The sequence below is a fragment of the Puma concolor genome, chromosome E4 (assembly GCF_028749965.1).
Source record: "Puma concolor isolate L17-30 chromosome E4, mPumCon1.1.hap2, whole genome shotgun sequence".
Taxonomy (NCBI): domain Eukaryota; kingdom Metazoa; phylum Chordata; class Mammalia; order Carnivora; family Felidae; genus Puma; species Puma concolor.
Window position 1 is genome coordinate 59485871 of NC_141683.1, and position 19155 is coordinate 59505025.

Sequence of the window (19155 nt, forward strand, 5' to 3'; positions counted from 1 at the left end):
GGATTTCCATATGCTAAGGAAGATTCCCAGAATAGTGGAGGCCTAGCTATTTTCAAGCTAAGGTTGTTTTCCCCTCTAGCAAAGCGTTATTATTCAGTAAGGAGTTCCTGGAGTTTAGGCTCTTGAGAAGAGGTTTGTAAACTGAGGGCGACTCTAGCAGTTTAATCATTTGTTTTCTGTCCTTTCCTTTGTTCCTGGACAGCCAGACGTGCCTGAGGAATGTTACACGTCTCCCACCTGGGGGCGGGGTCTCCCACCTGGGGGCGGGGTCTCCCACCTGGGGGCGGGGTCTCCCACCTGGGGGCGGGGTCTCCCACCTGGGGGCGGGGTCTCCCACCTGGGGGCGGGGTCTCCCACCTGGGGGCGGGGTCTCCCACCTGGGGGCGGGGTCTCCCACCTGGGGGCGGGGTCTCTGCCGGATGTCAGCTCCCTCATCAGTGGTATCTTACTGGTTTTAATTTGCATTTGCCTAATAGGTGATGATTTCGAGCATCTTTTCATACGCGTTTTTACCATCCGCAGCGTTTACCCATTTTCAGTTGGGTTATTGTGTTACAAGAGTTCTTTATGCATTCTAGATACAAGTCCTATGTCCTATATGTGTCTTGGAAATCTTTTCTTCCAGTCTGTGGCTTGTCTGTTGATACGCGTTAAGAGTGTCTTTCAAACAGTGGAAGTTTTTTATCCTAATTTTTTTTAACACTTGTTTGTTTTTGAGACACAGAGACAGTGTGAGCTGGGGAGGGCAGAGAGAGAGGGAGACACAGAATCTGAAGCAGGCTCCGGGCTCCGAGCACAGAGGCTGGTGCGGGGCTCTAATCCACGAACCATATAGGACCTGAGCCAAAGTCGGACGCTTAACTGACTGAACCACCCAGGTGTGGACACACGCTACACACACACACACACACACACACACACACGTGCGCGCACAAGCGAGGGAGGGGCAGAGAGGGAGAGAAAAACTTCGAGAAAAATGTCAGCACAGAGCCTAAGGCGGGGTGTCAGTACAGAGCCTGGTGTGGGGCTCGGAGCCGGACGCGGGGTGCGAGCTCACAAACCATGAGATCTTGACCTGAGCTGAAACCAAGAATCGAAGAGTCAGATGCTTACCCGACTGAGCCACCCGAGTCCCCGCCTGCTAGGACTTTTCACCGGATTACACTAACTATAGATCAGTCCTGGGAGAACTGGCATATTAACATCTTGAGTCTTTCATTTTATAAATGTGGTATTTGTCTCCATTTACTCAGGACTTCCTTAATTTCTCTTATCCTAAGTTATTTGGGATTTCCCAGATACCTTTCTGTTATTGGTTTTTACTAGTTTTAATTCTACGTAGAAGTTTTTTATGGCCCAGAATATTCTCTACCTCGGTGAATGTTCCCTAAACATTTGAAGACGGTGTGCATTATACGGTTATGTGAATTTCATGCCCACCTCCCCATGGTAGCGGGTCATGTTATTCATGTAGGATCCCGGGCCCAGGTTTTTCTGTCCCTCCTCTGACCTTGGAGGATATTGGCTTGTACTCCTTCTCGGCAGTCATGGTTCTTTGCCTGTGTCCAAAGGCAGAACATTTCCTATTCCCGCACTGGCAAATGGGTTTTGTCTTTATTCCTCCCCTAGAGATGATGGATTTTTGCCTGAGCCCCAGGGGTGATAGGATTTGCTGCGCCTCCCTCAGCAGCCTAAAGCTTTTGCATCTTCTGGAAACGGGTCTGGGGAAGTGGGCAGGGTTTCATACCTACCTATCCCTTGGCAGTAGCCAATTACGTCCCGAATGCTTGAACCAGCGACGAGGGGGGGGCTTTCTGGTCTCCAGCCTGCCCCGGTGTTTCTTGTGAACACTTGGTATAGACCACTGGAAAGATCAAGTCCCCCGATTTGAAACTCTCAGCTATGCCAAATTCTTAAACTCCTTTAAGAATTTAACATTCTAGATTATCTTTAGCTGCTCATACAGTGGCCACTTCTTTCTTGAGCACTCTTTCTAGAAGGAAATGGGGGCATATCCCATCTCCTGTTGGAGCACTGATCACTCCCGGGGATTGTGTGCTCCGTCTCCCAACTTCAGCTCTCTGACACGCTCAAGGAGAGCTGGAATTTTGTAGATTATCCAGAAGTTTTTCCTTATGAGCTTACAGTCTCGAGACTTTCTACACCCTGTTCAGAAGCAGAACGGACTACCTCAACTAACGGTGATTTTGTTATTGTCTGAAACCAGTTATTATTTCCATCATTATACTTACTAAAATTTGTAAATTTGTAATTATTTTTGTTTTGTTTCCCCCACTTAACTTTAAGACCGTGAAGACATACACTCTGTCTCTTCATGATCGTAATCCCTCGCACCTAGTGCCACACTGCACACAAAGCCCTTAAAACTAAACAAAATGATACTTATGACAGATTATTTCTTTTTTCAAAAATCATTAGCCCACCATACAGCAAACACTGGCTGATTAAAACATCCACAGAAGTACCGGGGGGCAGGGGAGGGTCGAGGAAGAGGAAGAACGAGGGCCCAAAAGCTAAACTGGGAGATTATATTCTGAACTATCTGCTAGATTTTCATTTATCATCTGCCCAGAGAATCTGGCTGTGATGCTGACCAAGTTCAAAACAAAGCGCAAATGAGACAAGGATACCAAACCCTTCTTTCATGAAGCTTCGGGAACAACTGAAATAAATGAACTAGCAAAAAACATAGATCAGTAATTCCTTATTGTTTATTCTTTTCTTACAAAAAGACACTCAGAACAAATAAATATAAAATGGCATACGTCTTATTTAGCAATGGGCAAATACAGGTTTTTCTGGGTACTGTCCACAGGGATGAACTAAAGGAGCTTCCAGAAGTGCCCTCATCCTATCAGCTTTCCACCCTCTGTTTAAAAAAAAAAAAAAAAAAAAGTCAATTCTTTTCATTCCTCACAATTTTCAACAATGGAGTCTCAAAATAAGTAACCTAACCCTGACTCAGAGACAAAGACATCTGATTCAAGGTCAGCACGTATATAATGACGTTGCCCCGAAACTTCAACGAATGAATATTGAGTTTTCATTTCTTGTATCTTGTAGGAGTAAAGAGTTTATTCTGTTCAAATCTGCATGGCAAATAAAATAAAACAGAAAGCTGAGTACAATATATACACTTTTCTGTCCTAAGAGAAAACATTAAATACAGGTATATTTAATATACAGTGAACATGCCATGTATTTTCTTAAAGCCAACAAAATCCCGATTTCCTATACCCTGCAGGTGATGCAGAAGGCAAACGAATACCAAAATCACTTCTGACAAAATTTAGCTAACAAAATTAGCTAGACGGTAATACAAATTCAATATTCAATGGATTTATTCATTCCACGGTTGCATGGAAAAGGAAGTAAAAAACGTCAAGTACAAGTAGAACCACACATAAGAAAAAGCACCTACGTACGGAGGAGGGACAGCTCTGGGAGCCTGCCTGGGAGAGGCACACCTCGCTCAGGTGTTTCCACGGACAGAACACCCTAGTTCGCCGAAACCCTAGGTTACTCAGTTCTGGGTCTGAAATCTTCTCTAAGACGTCAAAAGTCAATTTAAACATAGAGGGGAGATATTTTTTTTTTAATCTGTGGGTAAAGATGATGAAAGTCTGACACTGATTTTCCTAAAAGGCAACTCACGACTCTCCAGAAGTACGAATAAACATCAAAAAGCCCAAAGTAAAGAGCTAGTACATCAACATGCGCGGTCAGGAATCCCGTGAAAGTCACAAGGTGCTGCGGTTCCGGGATTTCCACGAACCTCCTCCTGGGAGAAGACAGTGTTCCGTGACGGATGCGAATTATGCCCACTGCTCACGAGACATACACACATCGAGACTCGTGAGATCCTACTTTGTAACAATTTAGAAATCCAAATTTGGCTCCAGAAAATATAAATCTGGAATAGGACTCTGCAGATAGACAATACAAGTAGCAGTTGAGTGGAACCTGCCTGCAACAATCCTGTATTTACTTTTTTTTTTTTTCCTTTAAGGCTACAGAAAATCTGCACATAGACAAGGCGATTAATTCTCATAATAAAAATATCCCCTCCAAGGAGCTAAGGTCTCCAGTCAGATTCCATGGTGAGTAGATGTTGTGTGGCACATTCTATTCCACAGGTGTACCTTCTGGTGAGTCTGCAGGCTTAGGATCAATTCTTTCCGGGAACAGTAGCTTCTCACAAACTGCCTCCTTTATTGGTAAATACTGTGATATTTCATTGGGTTCCGTGAAGAGGGAAGGTGAAACGTGCTGGGAGATACATAAGTCGTATTAGTATATATTCAGTCACTGCACTGATACTTTTTGGAAATGCTTTGGTTCAAGCATGCATAAAGCATGCCAATTCTAAAATGAGTGGCAATCGACGTCTATGAGGATGTATAGGTGTTTCTAATGAGAACGGGTATCTCGTTACTGGACCATTCAGCCCTGTTACCGAATGACTTCCTCAAAGCTCACAGGGATATATTATTTATAACGCTCCCACAGATGTATTAAGAATCCAATCCCCTTTCCCTGCTGCTTTTGTACCTTGAGAGCACTAGCCTTCGGGTAGAGCCCCGTACGGGGTCTATGCCAGACTCTTAAGTAACTTTTCTAACCCACGAACGTGCTCCCCCCAGAAGGAAACAAGTGCTAGGGGTGAAAAAGAATAACAAGTTTGCAGAAAGGTGGCACCTGGGAAACAACCCATTACAGAATCCTACAGACTTGGAGAAGTCCTTTACAAGTCCCAGAGGGGCAAGAAAATAAAGGACGTTATGTGAAAACAAGTTACGGTACAGAATTACCACACTTTAAGAAAAAAATCAGAAAAGCAGACTGGCTAGAAAGAAGTTATGGGGGGACGAGGCGCTAAGTGGAATGAACATCCAATTGGTGCCAGTACCAGACCCACCGCCAACCAATTCTGGGTCTGTTTTTCCACCATAAAAAGTGGAAATTAGATTGGATGACGGTGCTACCCATAACAACCCTGTCCTGGTATCTGGGGTGAATTCAGAGAAGTTACGCTCCAGGAGGCTTTATCTTATAGGTGGGCTTATTGGGTGAATCACTAGATCTAGGGAGGCAGATGTGGCTGGAAATATACAAAATGAAACATTAAAAGTCGACTTCTAGAAACTGGTATTTAAACAGCGTACCATTAAATTAGCAATTTTGCTCTCTCGTGATGTATATTCTCGTAACATGTAGGTCTTGTCCGCCTATGTGGAAAGATAAAAAAAAGGCTGCAATAAATATTTCTATTGTTACAAAATAGTTTCTATTAAACAGAACCACCTATGACAACAGAACAGGTTGCAAAAGCAGCATAAAGTCTGATAAGAATATCTTATTCTGTAATGAGATAACTAATCTCACCAAGAATTCTGAATTATTGATTCCAATCTCTATAAATCACAGTGATAGCATATGTAAACAGATTTGATAATTACCAACTAAGAGAAACACAGCCAAAGTTTTACTATGAAAGTATGTATATTTACAAATGAGATATGCAAGAGATATTAATATTACCGCATGTTTGGAACTATACCTTTTCCTTAAGCTATAGTATCTACTTACATAACCAGGCTACTCTTATGTTTAAAAAAACAAAACAAAACAAAACAAAACAAAAGAAAGCTTTACCAAATTTTATTCCCTCCTATTTCCACAAAATTCTTGTCAAATTGCTTATTTAATAAAGCAAGTTTTTGGTACTTCAATTTTTCCCATTTATGACTTTTTACTTACGTATTTAAGTAGTCGCCATGCCCAATATGGGGCTTGAACTCACGACCCTGAGATTAAGAGTCCTATGCTCTACTGACTGAGCCAGCCAGGCACCCTCCATTTACAACTGTTTAAAATTAGGTGTTAGAGGGGCGCCTGGTGGCTCAGTTAAGCATCTGGCTTTGACTCAGGTCATGATCTCACAATTTGTGAGTTCGAGCCCCGGCGCTGAGCTCTGTGCTGACAGCTCAGAGCCTGCAGCCTGCTTCAGATTCTATGTCTCTCTCTCTCTCTCTCTCTCTGCCCCTCCCCTGCTTGCACTCTGTCTCTCTCTCAAAAATAAATAAACATTAAAAAAATTTTTTTAATAAAATTAGGTTTTAAAAAGCAATGTATTACAATTTGTTTTTTGGTGAAACATTATTCAATAAAAGAAAAATCACATAAGATTAAACTCCCTTAACGTTTTATCCTTTTTTTAATTTTAGAGAGAGAGTGCAAGCCGGGGCCTGGGGCAGAGGGAGAAAGAGAGAATTTCAAGCAGGCTCCACACTCAGTGCAGAGCCTGACATGGGGCTCGATCCCACGACCCTGGGATCATGACCTGAAGCTGAAATCAAGAGGCTCAACTGAGCCACCCAGGCACCCCAACTTTTATTCTTTTCTATCAATAAAAACACATTAATGCTTAAGGAAAGAAAAATTAGATGATATAAAAGTATAATATATAAGTACAGCTTCTATAGATAATACTATCTTTAACTTAGAAATCTCTACACAATATCTTACATAGATTCATACTTGTTTTTTTAAAAAATTTTAATGTTTATTTATTTTTGAGAGAGAGCACAAGTGGGGGACGGGCAGAGAGAGAGGGGGACAGAGGATCGGAAGTAGGCTCCGTGCTGACAGCAGCCAGACTGATGCAGGGCTTGAACTCACAAACCCGAGATCACAAGCTGAGCCGAGGTGGGACCCTCAACCAACTGAGCCACCCAGGTGCCCCCATACTTGCTTTTTAAAATTCAACACTGAGGGGCGCCTAGGTGGCTCAGCTGGTTAAGCGTCGAACTCTTGGATTTTGACTCAGGTCACGATCCCAGGGTTGTGAGATCAGCCCCACGACGGAACCTGCTCGGGATTCTCTCTTTCCCTCTGTCACTCCCCGGCTCGTGCATGCACGTGCACTCTCAAAAATAAATGAACGAATGTTTAAAATTCAACACTGAGATGCAGATCTTTACATACCAGTTAAATACAACTCTGCCATTCATTTTAATGGATGTGTACTTTTCTACTATATGGATATAAATTAAACAATTTAAATCAGTGCCCATTCAGTGGGCATTAAGCTCCTTCTCTCCTTTTTGCTATTATAAACAATAGCATTGCCATGAATATTCATATATATATATATGTATGTGTATATACATTTATATATAGATACACATACGTGTATATATACATTATATATATGTATAATATATACATATTATATGTATAATGTATAATATATACATATAATATATATAATATATAATGTATTTATACATAATGTATATATATGTATATACATAAATAGATACACATACCTATATATACATTATATATGTATAATATATATAATGTATATATACATAATGTATATATATGTATATACATATATATGCTGTATATATATAATGTATATATATAACGTATATATATGTATATATACATTATATATATATATAAATGTACAACTGCCTGATTAATATTTGCAGATTACTATATAAGAATGATTTTAGGATAAATTCCTAAGAAATACTGTTGACTTAAAGCATAAGCATTTTTAAAACTTAGATTTCATCTTTTCTGAAGGAGAAAAATGCAGTCTATCTTTACTTCGCTACCACTTATTAAAAGAAAAAGATCGCAAAAAAAAAAAAGAAAGAAAAAGATCACAGTTACCATGTTATTTCAAGGAAAAAAGCCCCACCCGTCTATAAGTGCAGGATTTGGGAAAACACCAATCCAACCTCACCCTACTGTGTACCAATCTCACTTCTGCCACCCAATAACTGTGTAACTCGGGTAAGTTACTTACTCTGTCTTTGCTGTAGTTGCCACAGCTATAAACAGCGATGATAAAGGGACTTATTTCACAGGGTGGTTGTGAGCGTTCACTGTTCCTAGGACTGCCCAACTGGTACTGGTGTTCCCTTCGCTAAGTCACCCTTCTACATGATCACAGATCTGAGGGTACAAATCCATTCCACAAGGACAGGCTGCTATAAGCTATTAGAAGACTTTTCATGCCTTCAATTTAAGCCTCCTCCTTTTTTTAGCTTTTCTGAAAACCTTGTATGTTAACAGTTCCTTCAGAGGTGAGTACAGAGCTTTCAAACTTTAGAACAACTATCAAAATGATTATGTAATACAAATTTCAGTAGGTCATGTGATTGTTGTTTTGTTTTGTTTTAAGTTTACTTGAGAGAGAGACCATGATCGGGGAAGGGGCAGAGAGAGAGGGAGAGAGAGAGAATTCCAAACATGTTCTGTGCTGTCAGCACAGAGCTCAACGAGGGGCTCGATCCCACGAACCACGAGATCATGACCTGAGCTGAAATCAAAAGTCAGACGCTTGACTAAATGAACCACCCAGGTGCCCCCTCGTGATTGGTATTTTTAATATCAAGACATTATATAAACAATACATATGATACACAAAGGTAAGAGTTAAGGGACAGGTTTTCTTTTTTTTTTTTAAGTTTATTTTAAGAGAGAGGGCGAGCAGGGGAGGGGCAGAGAGAAAGAGAATCCCAAGCAGAGTCTGCACTGTCAGCACAGAGCCCAATGCAGGGCTCGATCTCACGAACCTTGAGATAATGACCTGAGCCCAGATCAAGACCTGGATGCTTAACTGAGTCACCCAGGCACCCCAGGGACAGGTTTCTTTTTTTTTTATTTAAAAAAATTTTTTTTTTTTTTAACGTTTATTTATTTTTGAGACAGAGAGAGACAGAGCATGAACAGGGGAGGGTCAGAGAGAGGGAGACACAGAACCCGAAACAGGCTCCAGGCTCCGAGCTGTCAGCACAGAGCCCGACGCGGGGCTCGAACTCACGGACCGCGAGATCATGACCTGAGCCGAAGTCGGCCGCCCAACCGACTGAGCCACCCAGGCGCCCCGGGACAGGTTTCTTAAACACAGCTTAAGTACACATGAAGTTTTCAAAAAAGCATCAGACATCCTCTACTGGGGAGGAACACTGGGGAGTGTCTTTCAGAAAACATTTTCAGCTACCAGAACTTTCAGAAAGGAAGATGTCATGCGGTCAATAGTGAATGTAGAACACCCAATCTTCAAGGTTAGAAGGACTGCCATAAATTATAAAGCATTATTTCATTTCAAATTCTCAGACAGACAGTGAAAGAACACGAACGAGCCCAACATCAACTAGTACATTCATTAAATAAGAAGAGATACCTCATGGTAAAGTCTTGTGTCATTCATTCTGATAAGCACTCCATCGATTCTCAAGAAAAATCGCAACAGCAGGAAAAAACTAGAAGGCATTACTCTCTGAAAAAAAAAAAATAGTACGTTAATATTTTAATGAAAACTAAATGCTATTACTTTGCTGAGAAAATAATTTTTTTTAAAAGGCATCAGAGAAAAGCTGAATTAGCAGTATACAGAAATCTATGAACTAAAGGTTCTTTGTCATAGCACCAACTTAGTCCTATTCTATTCTATTCTATTCTATTCTATTCTATTCTATTCTATTCTATTCTATTCTATTCTATTCTATTCTAAATATCCTGGCTTCAGTTTCCTACAATAGAAAAATATTTTTTAGGTCAAAAGATAATTGAGGTTAAAAAGACTTAACACTTACCTAAGTAATATGAAAATTACAATGTTCACTTTAAAAATTGACAGTACTTGGGGCGCCTGGGTGGCTCAGTCAGTTGGGCATCCGACTTCGGCCCAGCCATGATCCCACGGTTCGTGGGTTCGAGCCCCGTGTCGGGCCCTGTGCTGACAGCTCAGAGCCTGGAGCCTGAATTCTGTGTCTCCCTCTCTCTCTGCCTCTTCCCTACTCGCACTCTGTCGCTCTCTCTCAAAAATAAGTAAACATTGAAAAAAAAATTTTAAAAACTGACAGTACTTACCATTAATGTCAACACCAGTAATACCAAAAGGAAAGCATAACCTATTTCTTTGTTGTTACTCATCTCTACTCACTTTACATTAAATAAAGGCGAGAACTTAAACGAAATGCTCTAATTCAGTGCAATCGATTAAGTATTATTTCATACTGCCGAAGACTGGTTTATCAGATCATTATAACATGTTCTTGGCATCTTTCATCTATGTCACATCTATACATTTCTGTTTTCCAAGCGTAAACCAGGGAAAAAAGACAGAGACAGAGAGTAAGAAGGTGGGTCCTGGTGGCAGGGAGGGAGGGGTTGGATATTGGGGGGCCTTTAGATCTTTAAAAGGAATATGCTTGTGGGCACTTGGCTGTCTTAGTTGGTAAAGTATATGATTCTTGATCTTGGGGTCATGAGTTCAGGCCCCACATTGGGGGTAGAGATTACCAAAAATAAAATAAAATAAAATAAAATAAAATAAAATAAAATAAAATAAAACAAAATAAAACAAAATAAAACAAAGACCATTTCTTAAAATAAAATAAAATACAGACCATTTCTTAAAAAAAAAAAAAAAAAAGAAAAAAGCTTCACCATTTACTAAATAAACACTCGTCGTCTACTAAGTGTCCAGTTCTAACTATAAGTAGATCTTGGATTTATATAAAAAGATACAATCCCAGTGGTCAAGAAGTTTATCAAAGAGGGAAACAGAGAAAAAAAAAATGATGTGGCAGATATAGTAACAGAGGTATGCACAAGGTTCAATAAGCACTCAGAGAAAGTCCCGAAGTTGGCTGAAGAAAGTTAGAGAAGACAATGGAAAGCTGACCATGGAAAGAAGAGCTGGGGGCGAGCTCCTTTTTTTTTCCAAAAAGAGGAAACAGCATGTATATCAAGTACTGAGGCACGGAACAGAAGATACACGCAGGGAACTGAGTGAGTTGTAGAAGCACAGGGCAACATTAATGAAGAGCGAAGAAATTAACACGATAGCCCACTAACAACAGCGGCTTTACTACCTAGAGAGTCACCAGCCACAGGCCAAGCTCTCCTGCCCTAGGACCTTTACGAGCCCTGTTCCCTGACCTAATGCCTACTGGTCTCAGATCTCGGTGTAAATATCACTTGTACACAGAAGCTTCTCCTACCATTCTAGGACCACAGGCTTCTGTTATTCTCTCTCGATTCCCTTATAAACGAAAAGATTTGTAACTACAGCCGTTCACGTGTTTACTTGCTTAAAGCCTATCTGCCCCCACTTAGGCCGCAGGCTCCATAACTGCGAACATGTGCTCTGGTCATCACTTTGTCCCTGCTGTCTAGACAAGTAGCGAGCACATGGTGGGTGCCCGTCAGCGACTCCCTGAAGGAAAGAGAGGCTGGAGCTCTCTTTGCCGGAGCAAAGGCCCACAGTCACACTGCCTTCCAGCGGGATTATCAGCAACAGACTTCAAAGCAAAACCCAGAATAAAGAAAGGCTGGAGGAAGAACCTGACCTAGACAAGTTGCTACGTCACAGCCAACTGACTGGGAAGCAGCGTTACTTGACAGAGCGCTCTTTGTAATTACTGGAAAGACTCACTGGCCACATTTCCCCACATTTCCAAGTGGGTTATCGACAGTTACACTGGGCACAACACAGGAAGCGAGCTGAAGTAACGTTTCAGCATGGCGGAGGGCAGAGCAGGAGTCAGAAGACCCAAGTGCTCGTCCTAATTCCGCAATTTAACTGTGTATTTTAAGGCGGCAGTTCTCTCACAGGGGATGTTTGGAAATTTCTGAGGGTGTTTTTTGTCGTCACAATGATATTAGGCAGTTAAAGACCAGAGACGTTAGATGTTCTGTAACGCACAGGACCATCCTATACAACAAAGTCCAATCCTGCATCCACAAAACTTCCAAAGATCTTCTCTGGCATTCATGTGGGGAAAAAGATAACAATAGCAATAAACACAAATACATACATACATAAATAAGCCAACAATTTATACTGACCTCACCTTAGAACCTAATTCCATTTTACAAACAAATACAAAACACACTGAATTTCCGGGCACGCAATTACTTTGCAAATCAAGGAAGGATTATACTTTATTTCATTTGGAACTTTACTAAAGGGTTGTTCACCATTTTTGAAAAATTACATCACCAATGGCAGTCTTGACTGTGTTATCTGAGTCACTGGCTGCTCCTGGCACCCCTATCAGCCTTCACTTGTAGCTGTCACATTCACAGTGATTCAATATGCAAATGTGACTGCTTCATTATGACTTTAGTGCAGTCATATTATGCATATTTCAATACGTACATACTGAAATACATCATTTATTCTAAATCAATTTCCTTTTATTTCTCGTTTATCTTATAATTAGGACACGATGTTGGTTTACTGGAAAGAAGGTGGGTTATAGTATCTATGAAATTCATTTCACGGTAGTAAAAGGGAGGGGGTGTTAAAAGTATTTGGTTAGAAAAAAAAAAAAAAAGGAGCAACGAGGGGAAGTAGGTTGAGAACCAGTAACTCAGATCAAGATCCTAAACCACCTAAAGTCTCCTTCTTCATCTATAAAACTAGGGGGTGTGAAGAAACCGTTCCTTAGACCCTGTCTCCGTAAAACACGACCATTCTATAAGACTACTTCAACAAAAGCCACCTCAGCAACGGCTTTGTGGAATTTTTTGTACCACAGAGATGAGATACGTGCCTACCTGATATACTTGGATTCTTAGGTAAAACATGGAAGCAGAAGGTAGACCACATTCTCTCCTGACTACTCAGAATGGAACTAACCACCCAATGGAAAAAAGACAGTCTCTTTAGCAAATGGTGCTGGGAGAACACCTGGACAGCAACAGGCCGAAGAAGGAAAGTGGACCACTTTCTTACACCAGACACAAAAAGAAATTCAAAATGGATGAAAGACCTCAATCTGAGATAGGAAGCCATCAAAATCCTACAGGAGAAAACAGGCAGCAACCGCTTTGAACTCGGCCACCACAACTGCTTACTCGACGTGTCTCCAGAGGCAAGGGAAGTAAAAATGAACTATTGGGACCTCATCAAGATAAAAAGCTTCCGCACGGCAAAGGAAACAACAAAACTAAAAGGCAACCAAGGGAATGGGAGAAGATATTTGCAAATGGCATATCAGATAAAGGGTTAGTATCTAAAATCTATAAACAACTTACCAAACTCAACACCCAAAAAAACAAATAATCCAGTGAAGAAATGGGCAGGAGACATGAATAGACACTTTTCCAAAGAAGACATCCAGATGGCCAACAGACACATGAAAAGATGCTCAACGTCACTCATCATCAGGGAAATACAAATCAAAACCACAATGAGATACCCCCTCATACCTGTCAGAACGGCTAAAATTAACAACTCAGGAAACAACAGATGTTGGCGAGGATGCAGAAAAAAGGGAACCCTTTTGCACTGTTGGTGGGAATGCAAACTTTGTGCAGCCACTCTGGAAAACAGTATGGAGGTTCCTCAAAAAATTAAAAATAGAACTACTCTACAACCCAGCAATTACACTACTAGGAATTTATCCAAAGGATACAAAAATGCTGATTCAAAGGGGCACATGCACCCCAATGTTTATAGCAGCACTATCAACAATAGCCAAAGTATGGAAAGAGCCCAAATGTCCATATACTGATGAATGGATAAAGAAGATGTGGTATATACAATGGAATACTACTTGGTGATAAAACAGAATGAAATCTTGCCATTTGCAACAATGCGGATGGAACCAGAGGGTATTATGCTAAGTGACATAAGTCGGCCAGAGGAAGACAAATTATCATATGATTTCCCTCATATGGAATTTGAGAAACTCACCAGATGAACACAGGGGAAGGGAAGGAAAAATAAGATAAAAACAGAGAGGAAGGCAACTATAAGAGACTCTTAAATACAGAGAACAGACTGAGGGTTGCTGGAAGGTGTTGGGTGGGAGGATGGGTTAAATGGGTGACAGGCATGAAGGAGGGCACTTGCTGGGATGAGCACTGGGTGTCTTATATAAGAGATGAATCACTGGGTTCTAATCCTGAAGCCAACACTACACTGTATGTTAAATGAATTAAATGAATTAAAAAAAAAAAAAAAGAATGGACTAACCATTAGCTGGTTACATAACATCACTGCCAGTATTTGGGAGACAGGAAATGTATTTTCTCTGAAAGTTAAAACCTTGCGTATTAGCATGAAAACAGCTTTTCTTTAGATCTTAGAGTAGTTCTATAAACTATAAATCATACCAAGGACAGTAGATTACAACACAAAATCCTAACCTAAAAACATAGCTGAAAGAAGCTACCTTAGAAACACAAAACAGGGGCGCCTGGGTGGCGCAGTCGGTTAAGCGTCCGACTTCAGCCAGGTCACGATCTCGCGGTCCGTGAGTTCGAGCCCCACGTCGGGCTCTGGGCTGACAGCTCAGAGCCTGGAGCCTGTTTCCGATTCTGTGTCTCCCTCTCTCTCTGCCCCTCCCCCGTTCATGCTCTGTCTCTCTCTGTCCCAAAAATAAATAAAAAATGTTGAAAAAAAAAAATTAAAAAAAAAAAAAAAAAGAAACACAAAACAAAAATTAATTCCTAGAATACCTCATAATTAGATATAGGTAATGCCACCCACACAAAATTATCAAAACTCACAATAAACTCACTGAACTAAATCGAAAAACCTCATGGTGCACAGAGCTCCACTCTTTCTCCCTGGGGAACTGTGTCACAAGGAAACCATTATTATTTTTTGAATTAAAATGGTCTAGGTATAGAATTAAAATTTTAAGATGGTAAAAATACTTCAAAACCTGAAACAAACTAAGTGAGTTAAAAGCAACTTAAAAGGCTCCATCCAACAGTAACAGGAATCTAAAGTTACTTTGGGGGCGCCTGGGTGGCTCAGTGAGTTAAGCGTCTGGCTTCAGCTCAGGTCATGATCTCATGGTTCGTTGAGTTTGAGCCCCTTAGCAGTCGGGCCCTGTCCTGACAACTCAGAGCCTGGAGCCTACTTCAGGTCCTATGTCTCCTCCCCCTCTCTCTGCCACCCGGCTCGTGCTCTCTTTTGCAAAAATAAATAGACGTTAAAAAAAAATGTAAAGGGGCGCCTGGGGCTCAGTCAGTTAAGCAGCCAATTCTTGACTTCAGCTCAGGTCATGATCTCCTAGTGAGTAAGCTCGAGCCCCACATCAGGCTCTGCACTGACAGAATAGAGCCTGCTTGGGATTTTCTCTTTCTGCCCCTCCCCTGCTTGCACTCTCTCAAAATAAATAAACTTAAAAAAATTTTTTTAAATAAGTAAGTTACTTTGTTTATGTAAGTAGTTTCCACATTACAGTATCACTTCTTTACAGGGTGCTTTATAATTATTATAGAAACCAAGAAATCAAGCATTCATAAGCAACTAGCTTCACAAATTCTAAAATAAGAACTTTTTAGTAGTTTTCTGGCCAAGATTAAAATACCAAGTGGGGCTCGAACCCATGGACCATGAGATCATGACCTGAGCCGAAGCCGGATGTTCAACAGACTGAGCCACCCAGGCGCCCCCTTTATGATGTTCTTAATAAATAACATTCTTTTCTCTAGCTTACTTTCTTGTAAGAATATGGTATATAATATATATAACGTACAAAAAATGTATAATCAACTGTTAATGTTATCAGTAAGACTTCCAGTCAACAGTAGGCTATTAGAAGTTAAGTTTTTGGGGAATTAAAAGTGACACAACGAGGGGCGCCTGGGTGGCTCAGTCAGTTAAGTGGCCGACTTTGGCTCAGGTCATGATCTCATGGTCCGTGAGTTCGAGCCCCGAGTCGGGCTCTGTGCTGACAGCTCGGAGCCTGGAGCCTGTTTCAGATTCTGTGTCTCCCTCTCTCTGTTCCTCCCCCGTTCATGCTCCGTCTCTCTCTCTCTCCTTCAAAAAAATAAAAATAAAAACATAAAAAAAAATAGTTACACAACGATTTTCAACTGTGGACAGAGGGTTACTGGTTGCCCTAATTCCCTCACTATTCGAGAGTCAACGGTATATTCCATACCCACAGTCAAACTCCTAGCCATAAGGAAAGATATAAGGTAATCCTTAAACATTTACGCTTATTTTTAGAAGTTCCTTGGAGAGCTCTGTTAAAACTAAAAATGATCTGAGACGGTTCAGATTTTATTTGAGAGCAACTGGGAAACACATAGACTTTAAATCAGAAAAAGTTCTATGTCAAAAAGGCCAGGTGAAGGGCATCGAGTGAGCTTTATGTGCAAAGTACCTAGCAAGGGCTCTGGAAATCATCGTCACACTTCATCACACTTTGTCACACTTCGTTCTACATTTCATCACACTTCGTTCTCAGGCCTTTTCTGACCTCTTCTCTCCATTCCTACGTGCGTCTACCCAACTTTCCAGTCAGATAGCTAAGGGTATCACGGTCAGACAAGAAATATTCTTTGTCCCATAGTGCAGAGACAACTAAATCTCTAATCTGCTTAGGTAATTCTGATAAAACTCCAGGTTTGGGAATCACTGGATGAGAGGTAAGCTTATCTACACGCAGTCCCCCTTTCCTCCCATCATCACAGAAGCATCTCGCCTGTCTAAGGCTAATCCTCCCTCCCACGATCTGGATCCTAGAAGATTATGAGCAAAGACAAACTGATCCACTGTGTGATTGATCTTAGGCAAGTTACTTAATATCTCTGACCCCCCCGTTTCCTCTCACTGGGCAGAATTTTCTGGAGGATTAAATGAGATGATATAAATAAGCTATATGTGAAATAATAGAAAATACATATATAGGTCTCTGCTTCTAGTTCCTGACAGAGGGCTTCTTAAACCCTTATAAATTTCTAAGTGAGAAGGGCACTTAGGAACATCTTCAGTTCTGAGGCGATTCTGGGTGGGCTCCTGGGTGGGGGCTGGTCCCCAGAAAGACCAGGCCATGATTAGAAGCTTGGAATTTCCAGCTCCACCCCTCATTTTCCCGAGAGAAGAGAGGGGTCGGAAACAGGAGTTAATAATTGATCATGCCTTGTGAGGGAGCCTCCATAAAATCCTAGTAGGATGGGGTTCAGAGACTTTCCAGGTTGGTGAACACATCTATATACTAGGAGGGTAATGCACCCCAACTCCAAGGGGGCAGAACTCCTGCACCTGGGACCATCCCACACCTCCCCCTATATCTCTCTCATCCGGGTGTTCATCCATACCTCTGTTACCATATCCTTTAATAAACTGGTGAACATAAGACAAAGAATATTTCTTGTCTGACTATCCATAGTACATTTGGCTACGTTCCCCTGAGGTCTATGAGCTGTTGTTGCAAATAATTAAATCCAAGGAGAGGAGGTCACGGGAACCTCCAATTTGTAGCCAAGATGGACAGAAGTTGTGGGGAACGTAGGGACCTATGACCCCTTGTGGCTGGCACCGAAGACGTAGGGCGAGGGATGGTGGTCTTGTGGGCTTGAGCCCTTAACCTAGGAGATCTGACACTATCCCCAAGTCGATAGTGAGGCCAGTGTCCCAGAATTCTGGGTGTTGGTAAAAGTACCACACATCTGATGTCGGAAACATTTTGAGCGTTGAGAGTAAAGGAGAGACACAGGAGGAGAAGACTGGAGCTCTTCCAACCCAGGGTCTCACAGTAAATTTTTCCTCCCGGTAAAGGCTCAAAGCCTTCCTCTTCCCTCCCCTCTTCCTCCTCCTCCAAAACCTCACACCATTCATTTTCTCCCCTCTCTACAAGGGACTGCTTCCTGTGAGCACGTGATCAACGCTAGTCTTCCCCATGTTAAAAAAGCAAAAAGCACGTGCTCACGCACACCTGCCAACCACGTGTCCTCTCTTAGGCGTGTCCCTGTGTCTTCTCCATCTAGGAAGCTTTTTGGAAGTCTGGTCTACTCTGTCTCCACCTCCACATCTTTACTTCCTAACCATGTAACTTAAACTGCACTTGCAGAGGTGAATACCGGTATCTTAGTTGCTATAACCAATAAATTTTTTAGTCTGGTGGACACCATCACATTCTAAGATCTCCTTACAGCACGACGCTGCCCCTTCACGTCCTTCTTGCAAAGCTGTGCCTCCTTAGCTTCCCAGGCACCACGTTCCTGGTTTCTCACCCACATTTATATTTACCAGGCTAGTCTGTGCTTAGAGAAGCAACTTCATTCATCCACACCGCACTGCTGGGAACTATGGCATTTATTTAGGGCAATATGTGTTTCACTGTTAGAAAGAAACGCTATTCGAATGAAATTCTTGCAGGCATCCTTAAAATGCAACCCTATCCCACGTCACTTTTAAAAGTAACACGAGGTAGAAGAAAGAACGTGATAGGATGACACTACTCTTCAGTTATCTAATGCTAGAATAACGACTTGGACGAGATAGCACAAGGAAAACTTTGTTGCTAATTAGTTTCATGACCTTAGGTAAATGAACCTTTTGGACCTTGTCTATAAAATACAGAAGCTAGACTAAGTGATTCTCTACCAATTCATCATAATTCCAAAATGCTATGATTGTACAGAAAAACGTGGCTTTAAAATATATTGCTGTTTTGATTTGTTGTGGACAAAACAATAATTTCAATCCCAACACCGACAACCATTATGCTCCACGAGCTATTTCTAACATTTTTTTTTTTAATGTTTATTTATGTTTGAGAGATAGAGAGACAGAGTGCGAGCAGGGGAGGGGCAGAGAGAGAGGGAGACACAGAATTTGAAGCAGGCTCCCGGCTCTGGGCTGTCAGCGCAGAGCCCGACATGGGGCTCGAATCCACGATCGGTGAGATCGTGACCTGAGCAAACGTCGGGACATGTAACCGAGCCACCCAGGCGCCCCATCTAAGAGCTATTTCTGATGCTAGGGTCCTGTCCTTCTAGTAAGTTCTATACTTGAGGGGTTAAGAAAAAGTGCTCATGGGGGTCTGGAAGAGGAATACTGAACTCTGCCCGGGGGAGCTGTGGTGCATCTTACAGAGGAGGTGACATTTTGGCTGGGCCTTAAGGGATAAGGCACGTAATACAAAGTTTCAGTAGAAGATGTCCTGTGAAGTGTTAGAAACACAATTCTGACCTAATAGTAAACACATATGAGTCAATGCGAATGAACTATTTATTACCCTTCTTAAACACGTTCCACCGATAACACTGTAAACGGAAGTACCTTCCACTGACAGAAGAGAGTACAAACGGAGAAGGGCGTTTTACACTTGTCATTTCTGTCACCTC

General features: G+C 41.6%; 1 protein-coding gene and 1 long non-coding RNA gene across 2 annotated transcripts in view; one reads left to right on the top strand and one right to left on the bottom strand.

Moving 5' to 3' along the window:
* Nucleotides 1-2714: 2714 nt before the first annotated feature.
* Nucleotides 2715-19155, bottom strand: part of TIPRL (TOR signaling pathway regulator) — a 32822-nt gene continuing 16381 nt past the window's right edge. Inside the window, exons 5-7 of the mRNA XM_086694333.1 lie at nt 9230-9325; nt 5187-5249; nt 2715-4290 (exon numbers count right to left, since the gene is read on the bottom strand). Of these exons, the coding sequence (XP_086550459.1) occupies nt 4147-4290; nt 5187-5249; nt 9230-9325 (303 nt within the window). The 3' untranslated portion in view covers nt 2715-4146. The remainder of the gene's footprint in view (nt 4291-5186; nt 5250-9229; nt 9326-19155) is intronic.
* Nucleotides 7690-9904, top strand: LOC147572718 (uncharacterized). Its single transcript, XR_015246269.1, has 2 exons — nt 7690-8690; nt 8939-9904. It is a non-coding gene; the product is annotated as an uncharacterized LOC147572718 (long non-coding RNA).